Raw genomic sequence first — 15521 nt, forward strand, 5'->3', positions numbered from 1 at the left:
TGCAAACTTGTCTATCGATTCATTCTCGCGGTGCAGCCAACTTGCTCGCTTACAGTGATGCCACAGTGCTAGCATGTACTTTGCAATGCTTGGCACAGTCTGGCAGCACGCAGCTTTTCTTAGTTGGAAAAAGTGATTTGTAGAAACGGTAAAAATTCGTCAATTTAGTTAAATTAAAATTAAAAGCATTGCAAATAAAATAAGAAAAATAATACAAGCGTAGCATTAAACAACTGAAAGAAGGTAAATTAATGGAAATCGTTAGACTCAACAAATTAGCAAATTGTGTATGTGTGCCTGTGAAAATGGCGAACAAAAGATGAAGAAAAAGTACGTGTGTGTGCTGCAAAAGGGAAATCACGACGTCAATGATGAAATGACAGTGAAAAATGCTAGATAGCTAATTTATCCAAATCATTTGCGCTGAAAATCATCATATAAATAAAGATTTGTGTTAAGGCTGCTGTAATAAAACATGTTTTATTGGACCATTTATGCACACATTGTGTGAGTGTATGTGTAACTATGTGTGAGCTCGTGCGTGTGTATGTTTATTTTAACAGGAAGTTAAATTATGCCTATTCACACTGACACATGCATACAAATACCACTTTTTCTTGCATACTAAAATGCATGCTTGGGTGTGTGCGTGCATGTGTATGTGTGCATGCATGCGTATGTATGTGTTGCAAGGGTATTCAGTATTATTTTTGTTTACTGTTTTGTGTTATTTGTAAGTTTCGGAGTTGCCATATCGTATTACATTTTTTGTATCATGCTTAACTTTAAGCCCCAATATATGCAGAAACTCACACACACACGAGCGCTGGATCCATATAACTGTATACTGTTATGCGCTATACCCTTTAAAAAAAGTAGAACGGGTATGTAGTATACACATTAATGTGCTGAATAACTTTTCGTAAACAATTGATTGGAAGTTAAAGTAAGGTTTTGATTTGTTAGTATATATTTACAGCTGTACATTTATATTTGGTTTATGAAATTACATACATGCAAATACACAAATAAGAGAATGGCATAATTACAGAGTAGAGCGTGGCTGTTATAGGTTGATATGCAAAAGTAGTTCTTCAATTGTGTTTTTATTTGTTGTTTTAATTAAAAGTTCTTGGCCTACTTTAGTTAACTAATTTTACGTTTTTTTGCAGATTGATTTATATATATATTTATATATAGACAGACATTTTATATCTCACCCATAAATTGTAAACACTTGATTTGCCAAAATTCCGACCAAAACACCCAAGACAAGATCAGCAGCCAAACGACGGAATCAGGACAGTCAATCCACTTCCCAGTCGCATGCGCCAGTTGTCATTCAACAGCAACAGCAGCAGCAACAACAACAGCAGCAACATCGACAACAGTTGGAAGGCAAACGAGATTTGCCATCGGCTGCCAAAATGAATCGATCGAGCAATTCTCAAACTACACAGCGTCTGGTGAATTTGGATGACATATGGAACGAGCTGGAAGGGGGCATACGGCAAATATTCGAGCATGAAAAATCGCTAACGCGCAAACAGTATATGCGCTTCTATACGCACGTCTATGACTATTGCACGAGCGTCAGCGCCGCACCGAGTGGACGCAGCAGCGGTAAGGCTGGCGGCGCTCAGTTGGTGGGAAAGAAATTGTACGATCGTTTGGAGATCTTCCTGAAGAACTATTTGGAAGATCTGCTGACCACCTTTCAGTCGATTAGGGGCGAAGAGGTTCTACTGTCACGCTATACACGACAATGGAAATCGTATCAGTTTTCCAGCACCGTCTTAGATGGCATTTGCAACTATCTCAATCGTAATTGGGTGAAGCGTGAATGCGAGGAGGGACAGAAGGGCATATATAAGATCTATCGACTGGCTCTTGTCGCCTGGAAGGGTCATCTCTTTCAGGTGCTCAACGAGCCGGTGACCAAGGCGATACTCAAATCCATTGAGGAGGAACGAAATGGCAAGTTAATCAATCGTGCCCTCGTCCGGGATGTCATCGAGTGCTATGTGGAGTTGAGCTTTAATGAGGACGACAGCGATGGCACCGAGCGCAAGTTATCGGTCTATAAAGACAACTTCGAAGCGAAGTTCATAGCCGACACGTACGCCTTCTACGAGAAGGAATCGGATGCGTTCCTATCCACCAACACGGTCACCGAATACATGAAACACGTCGAGAACCGTCTTGAAGAGGAGAAGCAACGTGTTCGAGGTCCCGAGTCAAAGAATGCTCTCTCCTACCTGCACGAGACAACTTCAGATATATTAAAATCCACATGTGAACAGGTGTGTGTCGCATAGTGTTAAGTATGAGTATTAGCATTTTAAATGAATCACTTGGGCATAGTTTATATAAATCGAAAGTTTACTCAAGAGGGAAAGAAACCTAGAAGATGTTTATATTAAAATTCCTGATAACGATCCCCCAATTATTTGCTTTACGGAATTTATAATGTTATCCTAGATGACGCGTCCTAGCTTAGACTAATAATGTTTTTCCTCTATTAATTAGGTTCTGATTGATAAACATTTGAGATTATTCCACACCGAGTTCCAGAATCTACTGAATGCCGACAGAAATGATGACCTGAAACGAATGTATTCTCTGGTCTCGTTGTCGGCGAAAAATTTGGAGCAATTGAAGAAAATACTGGAAGATCACATATTGCAGCAGGGCACAGAAGCAATTGAGAAGTGTTGCACAAGCGATGCGGCCAACGATCCGAAGACTTATGTACAAACCATACTCGATACACACAAAAAGTATAATGCGCTCGTCCTAACGGCATTTGACAATAACAACGGGTTTGTTGCGTCGTTGGACAAGGCGTGCGGAAAATTCATTAACTCAAATGTGGTGACAAAGCCAAATAATGCTGGCAAATCGCCCGAGCTGTTGGCCAAGTATTGCGATCTATTGCTCAAGAAGTCATCGAAGAACCCTGAGGATAAGGAGCTAGAGGATAATCTAAATCAGGTGATGGTCGTCTTCAAATATATCGAGGATAAGGATGTCTTCCAGAAGTACTATTCAAATATGCTGGCAAAGCGGTTAGTCAGCCACTCGTCGGCATCGGACGATGCTGAGGCAATGATGATCTCCAAACTGAAGCAGACATGCGGCTATGAATACACCGTGAAGCTGCAGCGCATGTTCCAGGACATTGGCTTGTCCAAAGACTTGAATGCCTATTTCAAGGAGTACCTGAAGACACAAAATATAACATCGGAAATCGATTTTGGCATCGAGGTGCTGTCGACCAACGCATGGCCCTTCACGCAAAATAACAACTTTCTATTGCCCTCGGAATTGGAGCGATCGGTGCAACAGTTTACCATATTCTATTCGGCACGACATTCGGGTCGCAAATTAAACTGGCTATATCACAAATGTAAGGGTGAACTGATAATGAATGTGAGCCGCAGCAATTCGGTCTATACTCTCCAAGTGAGCACGTTCCAAATGTCGGTGCTGTTGCAATTCAATGATCAGCTAAGTTTCACAGTGCAGCAGCTATGCGACAACACGCAATCTCAGCTGGAGAACTTGATACAGGTAGAGTATGAGAGTTGACCGGAGGAAGTAGTTCCTATATAATATGTACGTGTATTAATTTGTTCCTCTTTTTAGGTACTGCAAATACTGCTCAAGGCCAAACTGCTGACGTCAGACGCCAGCGAAAATGGCTTGACACCCGACTCAACAGTCGAATTGTATTTGGATTATAAGAGCAAGAAGCGTCGCATCAATATCAATCATCCATTGAAGACTGAGTTGAAAGTGGAGCAGGAGACTGTCACCAAACACATTGAGGAGGATCGGAAACTCTTGATTCAAGCTGCGATCGTACGAATCATGAAAATGCGCAAGCGTCTCAACCATACAAATCTTATATCCGAGGTGCTCAACCAGCTGTCGACGCGATTTAAGCCGAATGTGCCCGTTATTAAGAAGTGCATTGATATACTGATTGAGAAGGAGTATCTGGAACGTATGGAGGGAGCGAAAGACACCTATAGCTATCTAGCCTAAGCTCATCTTATATATATTTATAATTCTATATATATGTATATATATATATATAGTCGTTCCAAAATTATATATATATATATTTTGCCAGCCCCACACTAGTAAAAGATATCCAAGTCGGAGATATCGATTAGAGAAGCCTGCCAATATTTCCCAAGATCTTTCCCCCTTCCATAGACTTCACTCATCGATTCACGCATTTAGAATGCGTTTCATGTCACACTGAATATATAGAATCATTCTAAGACTTTTGAATTTTGCGAATATGCCCCGCCGCCCCACTTACCCCATATTTCTTCTTCAATTGTGTAAAGGAAAAAAATCCAAACATTTATAGAAATGTGCAAGCACAGATAAAAAATGCTTGCAGCTCTTCAATTTATTCAGCTATATACATAATAATTAATGAGTTTTACTTTTAGTTCATTACGTTTTTATGTCTTTCACAAACTCAAACATACATTAATTCTTGCATACATACATTTTTAAATATATATTTTACGGAGAGACAAATGTTAAGTTCTAAAATCGAAAGAAAATATAAAAGCAGGTATTTAGGCCCCATCTCCTCCTCTTTTTAGTGATATCGTGAAGTTTTTGGGTACCTATTGAACTGTTTTTTAATTTAATAATTCCTGTTTTTTTTATTTAACTATATAAATCGGCAAATGCAACAAAACTTTTGACGATCGGCGTGTTGCAAATTAAATAAAAAATAAAACATACTTAAATGTGTAAACATTAAATAACTGAATTATTCAGAAGGGCAAATATATATATAAAAAAAAAGATTAATGGAATCATAATCAATATAAGCCTAAGTATCGATACACTCTGTGGACTGTGGATATAACACTCTTATTCAGAGGCACGTCTATTTCATACGTTTCAATGGCCAGTTAGATGTACATGCATACGTATATCTTTGATGTTCATGCTTTCGTAGCGTAGTTTATTATTCAAAACTATATTGTTAGGTACACGTCTATTCCTTAGACTAGTATTATAGGTAGGTTATGTTTATGTATTTCTTTGATTGTGGCTTGCTTATAAAACTATCAACAATGGAGATCCTCAAAGCTTTTAAAGTAAAATGGTGCTATGTTGCTTGAACAGCAGTTAGTAATAGTTCGCATGCTTGGTTTAAAATTATACAGCCTTGCAGAGACTGCCACTTAAAAAGTATTCTCCATTTGTGCCTTCATTTGGAAATTCTTCCTGCTAATCCTCGTCGTCTAGCGTCAACACCTTAGTCTGGAAACGCATTCGTTTCGTATTCTTCACAATGCCATTCGGGAGAAGATTAGTGCCTGGCTTCTCACACGGCAGAGCGTTCCACAGCCGCTTAACACGCACCACGGCGACCGAATTGAAGTCATACTTCTCTTTGGGCAACGCTGGCGTTGAGGGTTGGGCATCAGTCAAGGTTGAGGGCAGCTTACGTAGCTTGACCACAGCTTGTTTTAAGTTGGAGCCGCTGCTTCGACTGCTGACACTGATCTTATCCTCCTCCTCCTCGGCGGGCACCTCCACATCCGCATTGCCATTCACATCGGCCAAGGAGCAGCCGCGCTTCTGTTGATGCACGTGTTTTGCTTTGGGCGCCTGGGAGCTAAAGGGAAAGTGATTTGGTTTTATTTAAGAATTACAACAGTTTCGAGATCTCACCTCTCCTCAATGATTTTATATTCATTGATGGTGGGTGGGGCTGCGGCACAGATCTTGCCGGGCTCCTCTGGATGACAGCCGTAATCCTCGCCCTTCAGCCAGTTATCATAACGCTCAGGTTGAAAGCGCCGGACAAATGTTTCCATCGATATTTTAACCATGTCGCTACGACACTTGCAGATGCTTGCCCGCTTGCCATACTCAATCCAGCGTTTGGAGGCGAAATTCGTGGACTCTGCACCATTGAAGCCATGATTAAAACCAGCATGGTAACCAAAGGGAAATGTTATCATAATCTCCCCAGCCTCTTGAGTAATCTTATTATAGGGTATGTTATGTTGGCGCAAGACTTTGGGACTGATCATGGTCATCTTATGGCGCAAGTAGGCGTTACATTCCTGGAAGTTCTCCACGAAGGTTTCATTCGCCAACTTCTCCAAGCGTCTGCCGTAGCGTGGAGGTATTGCATACCAAGTTTTCGGTGCGCCAAAATGCAAATAGTTGATCGAATATAGATCCATGTCTTCAGTGTGCCAGGCAAAGGAACTCTTCCACATGCCGAAATACAGATATGCCGTATTGACACCGTCGATTTCAATGCCATAATCTGTATTGACCAGATTTAATATGGTGTCCAATCTCCCGATGTTCCAAACATCCAAATCTTCATCGCTCAATGTGCCCTTTACATCGGCTGCGTATAGCGGTGATATATATGTGATATTCTTCCAGTACTTGCGTTCTAGATCATCGTAGTCGAAGTGCTTTGGTGTTTGGTGTAGCTCCGAGTTGGCCTTCTCCATGAATTGTCTAAGTGTCATCTGGCGACGCTGCTGTATATTTATTTGCTGATAAAGTCCATGAGCCCTACAAACAGAACAAAAAAGTTGAAGAACACTACGCCTTACGTTCTCCACGCTCACTCACCCTGTTACCACCTGGCAAATTGGGGCTGGTATTGTCATATTTATATTCTCAATATCATAGCCTGAGCGACGCGGCTTCCACTCTACGGGCGGAATTATTTTGACCAAGCCAGCCTTATGTGCTCCACGTGATTCCATGTATTCGACGTACTCGGCGAAATTGACAAACTCCTCATAGCTGGGACGGAAGGTCATGATGCGGGGCACATTATTCGTGCCGGCATCATCATCGCCAAACGATAAACGGGTCGACATTTTTTACAAAATGTAACACAAAACAAAATAATAAAACAGTGTTTGGCAATGTCTGTGGACACTTCAATTGCTAGCGAGTGCTGGATAATGTGTGCGGAGTGTTGGCAGAGCTTTCATAAGAATGGCGCAAATTCAAATATACAAAAAATATAACAGACAATATACAAAATATCAGTTGAGAGTTATATCTATAAGTACTATTATATAAAGTCAAGTTGATTTGAACAAACCCTACGCAATTTGTGTCACTTACGCACTTTGGCGTTCGTTATGAAGAAGCAGCCTAACGAAGTACAAGAGAAAACGAAAAGAAAATGGAGGCAGTGTGAGTGTATTGAACTTCCTTCCATCAATTCTTAGTGCTGGATAGCGTGTGTGCATGAAGTGTGTTGTTAAACTTTTCAAATTCATGGCGCGTTTCCAACAGCGAATTCAAATGAGAGATGAATATTTACCCTCATAGTTTCTTCACTAAAAAAAAAACTTAATGCGGCTATTTATCAGTATGAGATAAAACAATAAATGCGTTGCACTTCCTTTGGTTTTATTTTTTTAGTTTACTCAGAATTTTTCTGGATGTTAAGGTTTAGGTTTAATGACAGATTTCTACGGAAATTTCAATTAGTAAATTACACACTTCCAGCAGGGAATCCAGCTTAAATTTGATTTAGATAAGATAAAACATTACAAATAATAAAATATGAGCTGCAGTAAATATAAGTGAAAATAATTGATAAGCGAATTAGCGGTTAAAACATAAATGAATAAGGATATAAAACTTGTTTATGTCAATGCTTATATCTTTGACACATAATAAACCAAAGTAATATATTTAAATTGCAATTAGTAATAAGATAAATCGCAATTATTTGTGTGTCTGCTTTATGATTTAATAGTCAAGATAATGACTAAAGTTAAACACGGACCCAGCTGCTATCTCAAATCGGGCATTCGCAGATAATCAGAGTGGAAATGAATTCTTGGCGGCCGTATAAAAGGCACAGGTGAAGCCAATTCATGTTTCAGTCGAACAGAAACGACGTGAAGTTCTAGTTAAATATTTTTCTGAAAACATGAGCTACGAACCAACGACGGACAAGTGCACAAAGCGTAAGTTGAATTTTGTCAATGGAATGTCATTAAAAAGGGATTCAAATTGAAAGGCGAATCTTTAACTAATCTTCTATTGATTAGATAAAGTGTAAAATGTGTTTCATATAAGTAGGAAAAAATCAGCAATGCATAAGAAAACACCAGTTCATTGAGCACTCTTAGAAAACAAAATCCGTTTGTAATCAGCTGGAAGAGGTTATTGATTCGCCCTGCAGTCTGAAGAACTTGAGTTCGTCTAGTCATAAGTGAACATAATGCGGAACAATTCGTACGTATCAATTATCTGTTTATATTTTTTTAAAATGCTAAAGACGTTACTACTTGACCAGGGGATACTCTTACTTACTAATCAGATGTCATTTTATATAACTCATCTGATATTTCCATGGAAATATCAGTAATCGATTTAATCAATGTCGTGTCAAAATTAAAGCTTGATTACCATTTTTGTAGTCATTTGCTTCAGTTATTCTTGAACTCTTATACCGATGAGCATCTGTCGATCCTAACAGTCTCTCTTACACTTAGACCCATATATGTTCAAAGCCTATTATATATCGCTACTTGTCGCTACTTATATAAGTCATACGTACGCATAAGCAGAACGAGTCTCTTATACTTGCATTATACCCTGACACTCTTATACTTGTATAATATTTTGCTTTTGCAGCTTCTCAGTTGATAAGCAAATATATAGACCCATATATGAAAAAGCTTAGTAATAACCCGTGTTTAACCCGAGTTTTTTTTCACAAATTATATTTCATTTATTCACACCGGTGTTTTACTAGTACATCAAAGATGATCTCGAAAGCAAGGCCGAGGTACCTATTATGGCTGCCAATGCATTGCTTGAACCGTTAATAAGTCATCGGAAATTGAATATTGATTTTTTTTTTTTAATTGAATGTACCTTTATAATAAATGGGCTCGCGAAATGGCCTCTTAAAATTAAACAAGAAAGAAAGTTATAGTAGAGACTGCTCGACTACAAGATCCCCTGAACCATTCGGGAAACTGCCTATTTTTGGTGAATTAAAACAAATATTTAGAATTTGAAGACTCTAACCCTAAGAGATACTTTATTATTTTAAAAAATTGCAATCACTTGCTCATGTATGGACGGACGGGTGTACAGACAGACGGACAGTGTTCAATCGACTGAACTCGTTGCTCTGATCAAGAATATATATTCTTAATGGGGTCTTGCACACCTCCTTCTCCCTGTTACATACTTTTAGTAAAATCATTATACCCTGATTTCCCATTGAAAATGGGTTCAGGGTTAAGAAAACTAAGCCCACCACATGCTCAAGTCAAATGGCTTACAGTAACTTATTGTAAAACAACTGCAAATGCTCAGCGCTAATTCGTTCGGTGACGTAACTAAGCTGATGCCTAAAACCATTTTCAAACCCAGCTAATCTGCTCGATGCCATGCCATGCTGCTTAGTGGAAAATATAAATAAAAAAGAAAAATTACTTTTAGATATTTGTCTAGCCAGACTTGCTCTAACTCAACTCAAATATCAATCAATCAATCAAATATCTATCTAGGAGTAATAATATATATATACATATATATATATATATATATATATATGATAGTGAAAAGATAAGTGATTCTTGTTCAAATAATAACATTTTCTCTGTGATTATCTTTGTTTATTTTATATATCTGATATGTCCTATATGTATGTATGTACATACATTTCAGAGAGTTACAATTTTTGATTGACTTCCCTTTCGCCTACGCCACTGTGCGTGTTAAATTTTCCATCAGCTTTTTGTGTTCGCTTTTTATTGCATTTGCATTGACTTGCGTTAATGATAATGGTAATGATAATGACACAATAGTTGTTAATTATAAAAGCCGTTGAGCGTCGCGCTTACTATCAGAGCGCGCTTGAAATGCAATTTAAATGCGTGCAAAAATAAAGCCTAGGATTTAGTAGAACAATAACTGAATATTAAATATTGGCATAGTTCATCGAATAGTCAATAAGTAAAGCCGCATCGAAATCATCCCATAGGACTACAATATGGTCTACTTACACAGCAACGAGAGGACTCCACTCTTAATGGGAGCTCAGCTAAGAGATTTAGCTGGTAACCATTGATCAATGACTAATGGTCGACAAATGATCAATCACCTATGAGCAATAACTAATGACAAGCATCTTATCATTGATTCTTTTAGCCAGCAACTTTGGCGCTCGCCATTTGCAAGCCATTCTCTTATTTTTGGGCATGATGATCAACTACTTCCAGCGTGTGAACATCTCGGCCGCCATTGTGCCAATGACACAGCCAACAGCTGGTGCTCCTTATTACAGTTGGAATACGTCCGACAAGTCGCTAATACTGAGCAGCTTCTTTTGGGGCTATGTGGTGTCCCAGGTGCCGTCAGGTGAGTGCAACTGTATGCAACTTGCAAACTACCCCGCAATCATTATTAAGATTCGCTTCATTTAATAATAACCGTTATTTTAGTTGTCAGCCATTCGCACCATTAAGATTGCCAGAGGGTATAAAACGCGTTCTGCATTTTGCGTTGCCAGAAACTCAATAGGAATTTCTGCAATAAGAACCATAATTTGCAATGTTGGACAATTAGCGCTGCCACATAGTTGACTAGACCTTCGTTGCCACTCAGTTAAGTTTATTTATTTATCTTGCAGGTCTGTTGGCCAAACGGTTTGGCGCCAAATATGTGATTACGTTGTCAACGGCTGTTGGCGGAGTCTTGTGCTTCTTTCATCCGATGGCCGCGACAGGTGGCTGGATCTCCATCTGCGTGCTGCGCGTGCTAACTGGCGTCGTCCAGGGCAGTGTCTACCCATGTGTGCACACGCTGCTCTCCAAGTGGGTACCACGAACGGAGCGTGGCTTTCTTACCACAGGCATCTATTCGGGCGCCCAATTCGGCACGGCTGTCATTTTGGTTAGCAGTGGCAATATATTCGAGTCCTCAATGGGCTGGCCGGGTTTGTTCTATGTATCGGGCGGGTTAAGCGTGTCCTGGGCGCTGGTTTTTTTTTGGCAGGGCGCCAATGAGCCGGCCACATCGAAGAACATTAGCAAAATCGAGCGGGAATACATTGAGAGTCTAACAGGCAGCAATAACACAGGAGAGGTGAGTGTACTTGATAAGAATATACTCTTACATTCATAATTGCTCGGCTTGTATGCTCGCCTACTCATATTTATATACTTACTTATCATTTATTAATTTTTATTTTCAGTCCCTCGATATTCCATGGAAATCAATCTTCAGATCGTCGGCCTTCTATGGCCTGCTGGCTGCTCATTGCGGCTTCACCTGGGGCTTCTACACACTCTTAACGGAGATTCCCACCTATATGAGCAACGTTCTTCAATTGAACGTAAAGTCGAATGCTTTGCTCTCATCGTTGCCCTACTTTGCCATGGGCATACTCTGCTTTGTGGTTAGCCCGATTTCGGATTTGCTTATCAATCGCGGTACCCTGACGGTGACGACATCTCGTAAACTGTTCAACTCAATAGGTCAGTGGGTGCCGATGGGTTGCCTGATTGGGCTTGGCTATATGTCAGCTGATGAGAAGACGCAGGCCATCGTGCTGCTCACCTTCGCCGTAGGCATCAATGCCGCCTGCTTCTGTGGCTACCTCGTGAATCATATGGACTTGTCGCCGAACTTTGCGGGTCCTATGATGGGTGTTACGAATGGCTTGGCTGGAGTCACATCAATCGTAGCTCCATTGGTTGTGGGTGCCATAGTATCCAACGAAAAGGATCCTATTCAATGGCGTATGGTATTCTTTATCACCGGCGGCGTCTATCTGTTGTGCAACACGATATTCGTAATCTTTGGCAAGGCTACGGTTCAGCCATGGAACGAACCGTCCAACACGTCCAGCACAAGAACATTGCGAAACAATCTGCAGATTGATTCAAACACCTTTGCTCCAAAAGAAAGCAAAGAAGATCGATTTTAAATTTAGTTGATCTAGAGTTTTTGCGTGTATATATATTTTTCTAATATAGACCTAGCCTAAGTCTAGCATACACTAAATTAATATTATAATAAGTTTTATAGATATAATAAAAAATAGATAAGATGTCTTCTGGCCTAAAAAAGTTTCTTCCGACTAAGTATGTTGATAAGATAAATAAATATATGTACATAGATGTTTTTGTACTTCCGACTCTGCTCCCGACTTCCATGAGGTATAAAATAGTCATGCTTTACTCATAAACCTTTTTGAACATATTGAGGCCCTAATAACATGGCTTAAACAAAGGTGTAATTTACTTTTATGACACGGGCTCTAAACATGACAATAGTAAATCAGAATATATGACTATACGAGGGTAGGACAGGTTATTACAATAAGAAAATGAAATTGTGTAATGTATTAACGATTCATAATCATTTGTTGTTCTTTAACTAACTTCAACCTTCAATTTCCAGTAACAAATTCCATAGGCACGAGCGAGGATTAACTAGCTAGAGATAATGTCACGTAACTTTCAGTCAACCCTCGCAAATACCAATGACATTTGTCCCAGCGAATCGCCAGTTGAAAGTCGTAAGTCGTAAGTTTTCAGGCATTTATCTCAACGACAATATTTACAAGTGTCAACAAATTAAGTTATAGTATCATAAGTCTAGTCTGGCGGCATTTATCACACGAGAGTTCTAAATACATATAAATTCTCGATCCTTTATGGCATTACTCAAGCTTTTCCTCCTGCAGTTCTTCCTCAGCAAGTTGTTTATTAATGCGTTTGCATGCTTTTCGAGTGGTCAGCATGATCCAAACCGTAGCTCCCCAACTTATGATGAGTGTGGCACAAAGAACTGGAATATAGCCATTGGCATCGCCTACAGGTATCTCAGCTATCAGTGGTTTATCTATTCTCAATTCCATACGTAATCGTTGCCAATTACATTTCTCCATTTCAGACTGTTCCACAAAATCAGTTGAGCTTTCGTCTAGGCAGTAAAACTTATCATATTCATCCAGTAATGCCTTGTCAATGAGTTGCTTATCGTCGTTCGTACAGCTTATATAAAGTTCAGGTGAGTCTAGTTTTACCTTGGCCAAGGTGCTGTAATAGGTATATATGTATACATATGTATAGAGTACATGTATAGGTGATTATTGATAGTGGTGTCTTACGTTGTACGACTCGCTGCATGATAACGAAAATGAATGGGCAGTTGTATGGGATCTTTAATCTTTGTTGATCCACGTAGAAGTACTGAGAAGGGTTTCGCTTTTTCAGTTATAATTTCAATGTCTACGAATTTTGGATACTTCGCATTCAGCTATTAAGTTGAGAAATTAATTTTACTTAATTAGTTTAAAGAAGTTGAGATAACGACCAAGGCTATTTCTTCATGCACACGTCTATACCCTACCAGCAATTATTGCAGGGTATCGTTTAGTAGTAGTTGATAAGCTTATGCATAACATAGTCAGGTCTTTATTTCCCATTGACACAGGGTATTGTGGGCTCACCATTTTCAAACGCTGCAAATCGTCCAGCTCGTCGGTGCTAATGTAAACGGCCGCCGGCAACTGTTGCGCGATCACATATTCACAATTTAAGTTCCTTATTGCCTCAGTGAACTCTATGGTGTACTTGAGCTTTCTGTTTAGGTAATTCGATTTGTATTTTATGTTTAAATACATTTTTGTTTATAGCAAACCTATGCATGCCCACTGGGTCCATTTCAATGCGCATAACGCCTTGATGCAGCGCATGGCAGTTTATGCTGTTCACCGACAGTGCAGCAATGAATATTAATATTAAAATTGCTGGATTTGTTAAACACTTCATTTTGTTTACCTTAATAAATTTTGTTGTTAGTGTTGACAAACGAAAAGTCAATAAGACTGCAAACTTGTTTTAAGGCGAACTGTCAATTTAATTGGGCTGCCAACTTAAGGCAGAAATTAAGCGCGTAACCTAAAATACCAAAAATCTCGTATTTTTGGTAATTATCTTCACTTCATTTTCAATTTTTTTTTTTCATAACAATCATCTTAATGCAAACACTACTTGCGTAGTTAAATATATTTTAAAATTAGTTTAATATAAACTAAATGTCTGTGCGATTCAACTCTCTGTATAATTGCGAGCCTTGTCGTGCTAGTTTATCTGCCATTTCATTTCCCTTGATGCCATTGTGTGCCTCAACGTAGTTCTTGAAGAAAGAAATGAGCTATAAATTAGGCATAATACAATTTAAAGAAAAACTCACCCATTTAACTCGAATATCTTCATTTTGCAATAGCTCATCCAATTCTTTGAAGTCAGCTACATTTTTAACAGGTGTCATATTTGGTAGGAGCCAACCACGTCTCTTCCAGCCGGGCACCCATTTTGTTATCGAATTGATCAGGAACTGTGAATCTGTACTAATGCTTAGCTTTTTGATGCCCAAGTCCAAGGCGGTTTTAATAGCGTATATTGCTGCCTGAATTTCGCCCACGTTGTTGGTTACACGCCCCAGCACAGGTTTTGCAGCGTTTCTGTAAAAGTGATTCGAGATCTTAGGTAAATAAAGTATGTTCTTTTGAATATGAGGTACTCACAGTGGATGATTATCACCAAAGTAAACACCAAAGCCGGCACATGCATGCTTTTTACCATTGCCTAGACATGAGCCATCTGTGTAGACAATCACATATCCTTCGGGATTCAACGTGAACTCAAAGGCTCCGAATTGTTTCAGTGCGACGACCTCTTCCACATTGGAGACGAGTCGTGGAATCTTCGATTGTGCAGCACAGCTGCTTTCAGCTTTACGTTTCCGATTGTTTCCTGACTGTTCAGGAAATCCTTCCACCTCATTAATGGCCATCAACTAATGCGACAACAGATAAGCATCTAACTACAATTAATATTGCAATTTCGAGTTACCAAATCATCATCTGTGACTCCCTGTATTTCCTCAACATCTTCGGGCCAGTAATCTTTTCCCTCAACTACATGCTGCTGCTGCTGCTGCATCTGCGGCTGCCAACTGGCAGGCGGACGTTCCTTTTGTCCAAGTGCTACAGCTACTTCATGTGGAGCGTAGGTTCCCTTAGCTCCAGAGAGATTTATGAATTCCTCGGCATCTTGGCGGCACACAAATTTCTTGAAAAGGGCACCTTTGAAGCCTTTCACCTGTTGCTCACATTGCGTCCAGCTATCATATATGCCAACTTTTCGACCCTTTGCAACTGCGTAGAAAGCCATTTTGCGTTCAAATATTCTTACATTGTATTGGAGTTGAGAACCCAGGAGTCTAAACATTATGTGCCTTCAGTGTTGGAAAGTGATGCACGAGCGCTACTAGATCAGTGAACTTTTGTGTATAAAGTTTTTATTTGTAGTTTTCAATTGTATATAAGATGACTGAATAATCTTATATATTTGAAATTCAAATGAATGTATTACTAATAATTGTAATAATATGGCGATAAGCATTATATAAAAAACTTTGATGTCATCCTTATTAAATATGGAATG

The 15521-nt window shown here is 39.3% G+C and overlaps 5 protein-coding genes across 7 annotated transcripts; 2 read left to right on the top strand and 3 right to left on the bottom strand.

The window, feature by feature from the left end:
- Nucleotides 1-79: 79 nt before the first annotated feature.
- Cul1 (cullin 1) lies at nt 80-6893 on the top strand. Of its 2 annotated transcripts, none has more exons than XM_089261376.1 (4): nt 80-148; nt 1173-2303; nt 2530-3573; nt 3649-6893. In XM_089261376.1, exons 2-4 carry the CDS (start codon nt 1428-1430, stop codon nt 4048-4050), a joined length of 2322 nt encoding a protein of 773 aa, XP_089117502.1. In that variant the 5' UTR covers nt 80-148; nt 1173-1427; the 3' UTR covers nt 4051-6893. The 2 variants fall into 2 exon arrangements, with proteins under 2 accessions (XP_089117502.1, XP_017962086.1); XM_018106597.2 differs by having other exon boundaries at nt 100-243.
- Kdm4A (Lysine demethylase 4A) lies at nt 4972-6896 on the bottom strand. The gene is made up of 3 exons (XM_018106926.3): nt 6643-6896; nt 5716-6582; nt 4972-5659 (listed from the first exon to the last, which is right to left on the bottom strand). The coding sequence occupies exons 1-3, from the start codon at nt 6894-6896 to the stop codon at nt 5269-5271; spliced, it is 1512 nt and encodes a 503-aa protein (XP_017962415.1). The 3' UTR covers nt 4972-5268.
- A 955-nt stretch (nt 6897-7851) lies between these two features.
- MFS12 (Major Facilitator Superfamily Transporter 12) lies at nt 7852-12066 on the top strand. Of its 2 annotated transcripts, none has more exons than XM_018106927.3 (4): nt 7852-8006; nt 10210-10419; nt 10691-11145; nt 11255-12063. In XM_018106927.3, exons 1-4 carry the CDS (start codon nt 7970-7972, stop codon nt 11987-11989), a joined length of 1437 nt encoding a protein of 478 aa, XP_017962416.1. In that variant the 5' UTR covers nt 7852-7969; the 3' UTR covers nt 11990-12063. The 2 variants fall into 2 exon arrangements, with proteins under 2 accessions (XP_017962416.1, XP_089117511.1); XM_089261385.1 differs by lacking the exon at nt 7852-8006 and adding an exon at nt 9907-10118 and having other exon boundaries at nt 11255-12066.
- A 343-nt stretch (nt 12067-12409) lies between these two features.
- Nucleotides 12410-13865, bottom strand: PIG-X (Phosphatidylinositol glycan anchor biosynthesis class X). The gene is made up of 4 exons (XM_018107008.3): nt 13711-13865; nt 13520-13652; nt 13178-13326; nt 12410-13106 (listed from the first exon to the last, which is right to left on the bottom strand). Exons 1-4 carry the CDS (start codon nt 13839-13841, stop codon nt 12728-12730), a joined length of 792 nt encoding a protein of 263 aa, XP_017962497.2. The 5' UTR covers nt 13842-13865; the 3' UTR covers nt 12410-12727.
- Nucleotides 13866-13905: 40 nt separating this feature from the next.
- On the bottom strand, nt 13906-15437 carry rnh1 (ribonuclease H1). Its single transcript, XM_018106966.3, has 4 exons — nt 14928-15437; nt 14600-14871; nt 14266-14536; nt 13906-14208 (listed from the first exon to the last, which is right to left on the bottom strand). Exons 1-4 carry the CDS (start codon nt 15303-15305, stop codon nt 14104-14106), a joined length of 1026 nt encoding a protein of 341 aa, XP_017962455.1. The 5' UTR covers nt 15306-15437; the 3' UTR covers nt 13906-14103.
- Nucleotides 15438-15521: the final 84 nt, after the last annotated feature.

The sequence above is a fragment of the Drosophila navojoa genome, chromosome 5 (assembly GCF_054131105.1).
Source record: "Drosophila navojoa isolate 15081-1374.11 chromosome 5, UAZ_NAV_1.0, whole genome shotgun sequence".
Taxonomy (NCBI): Eukaryota; Metazoa; Arthropoda; class Insecta; order Diptera; family Drosophilidae; genus Drosophila; species Drosophila navojoa.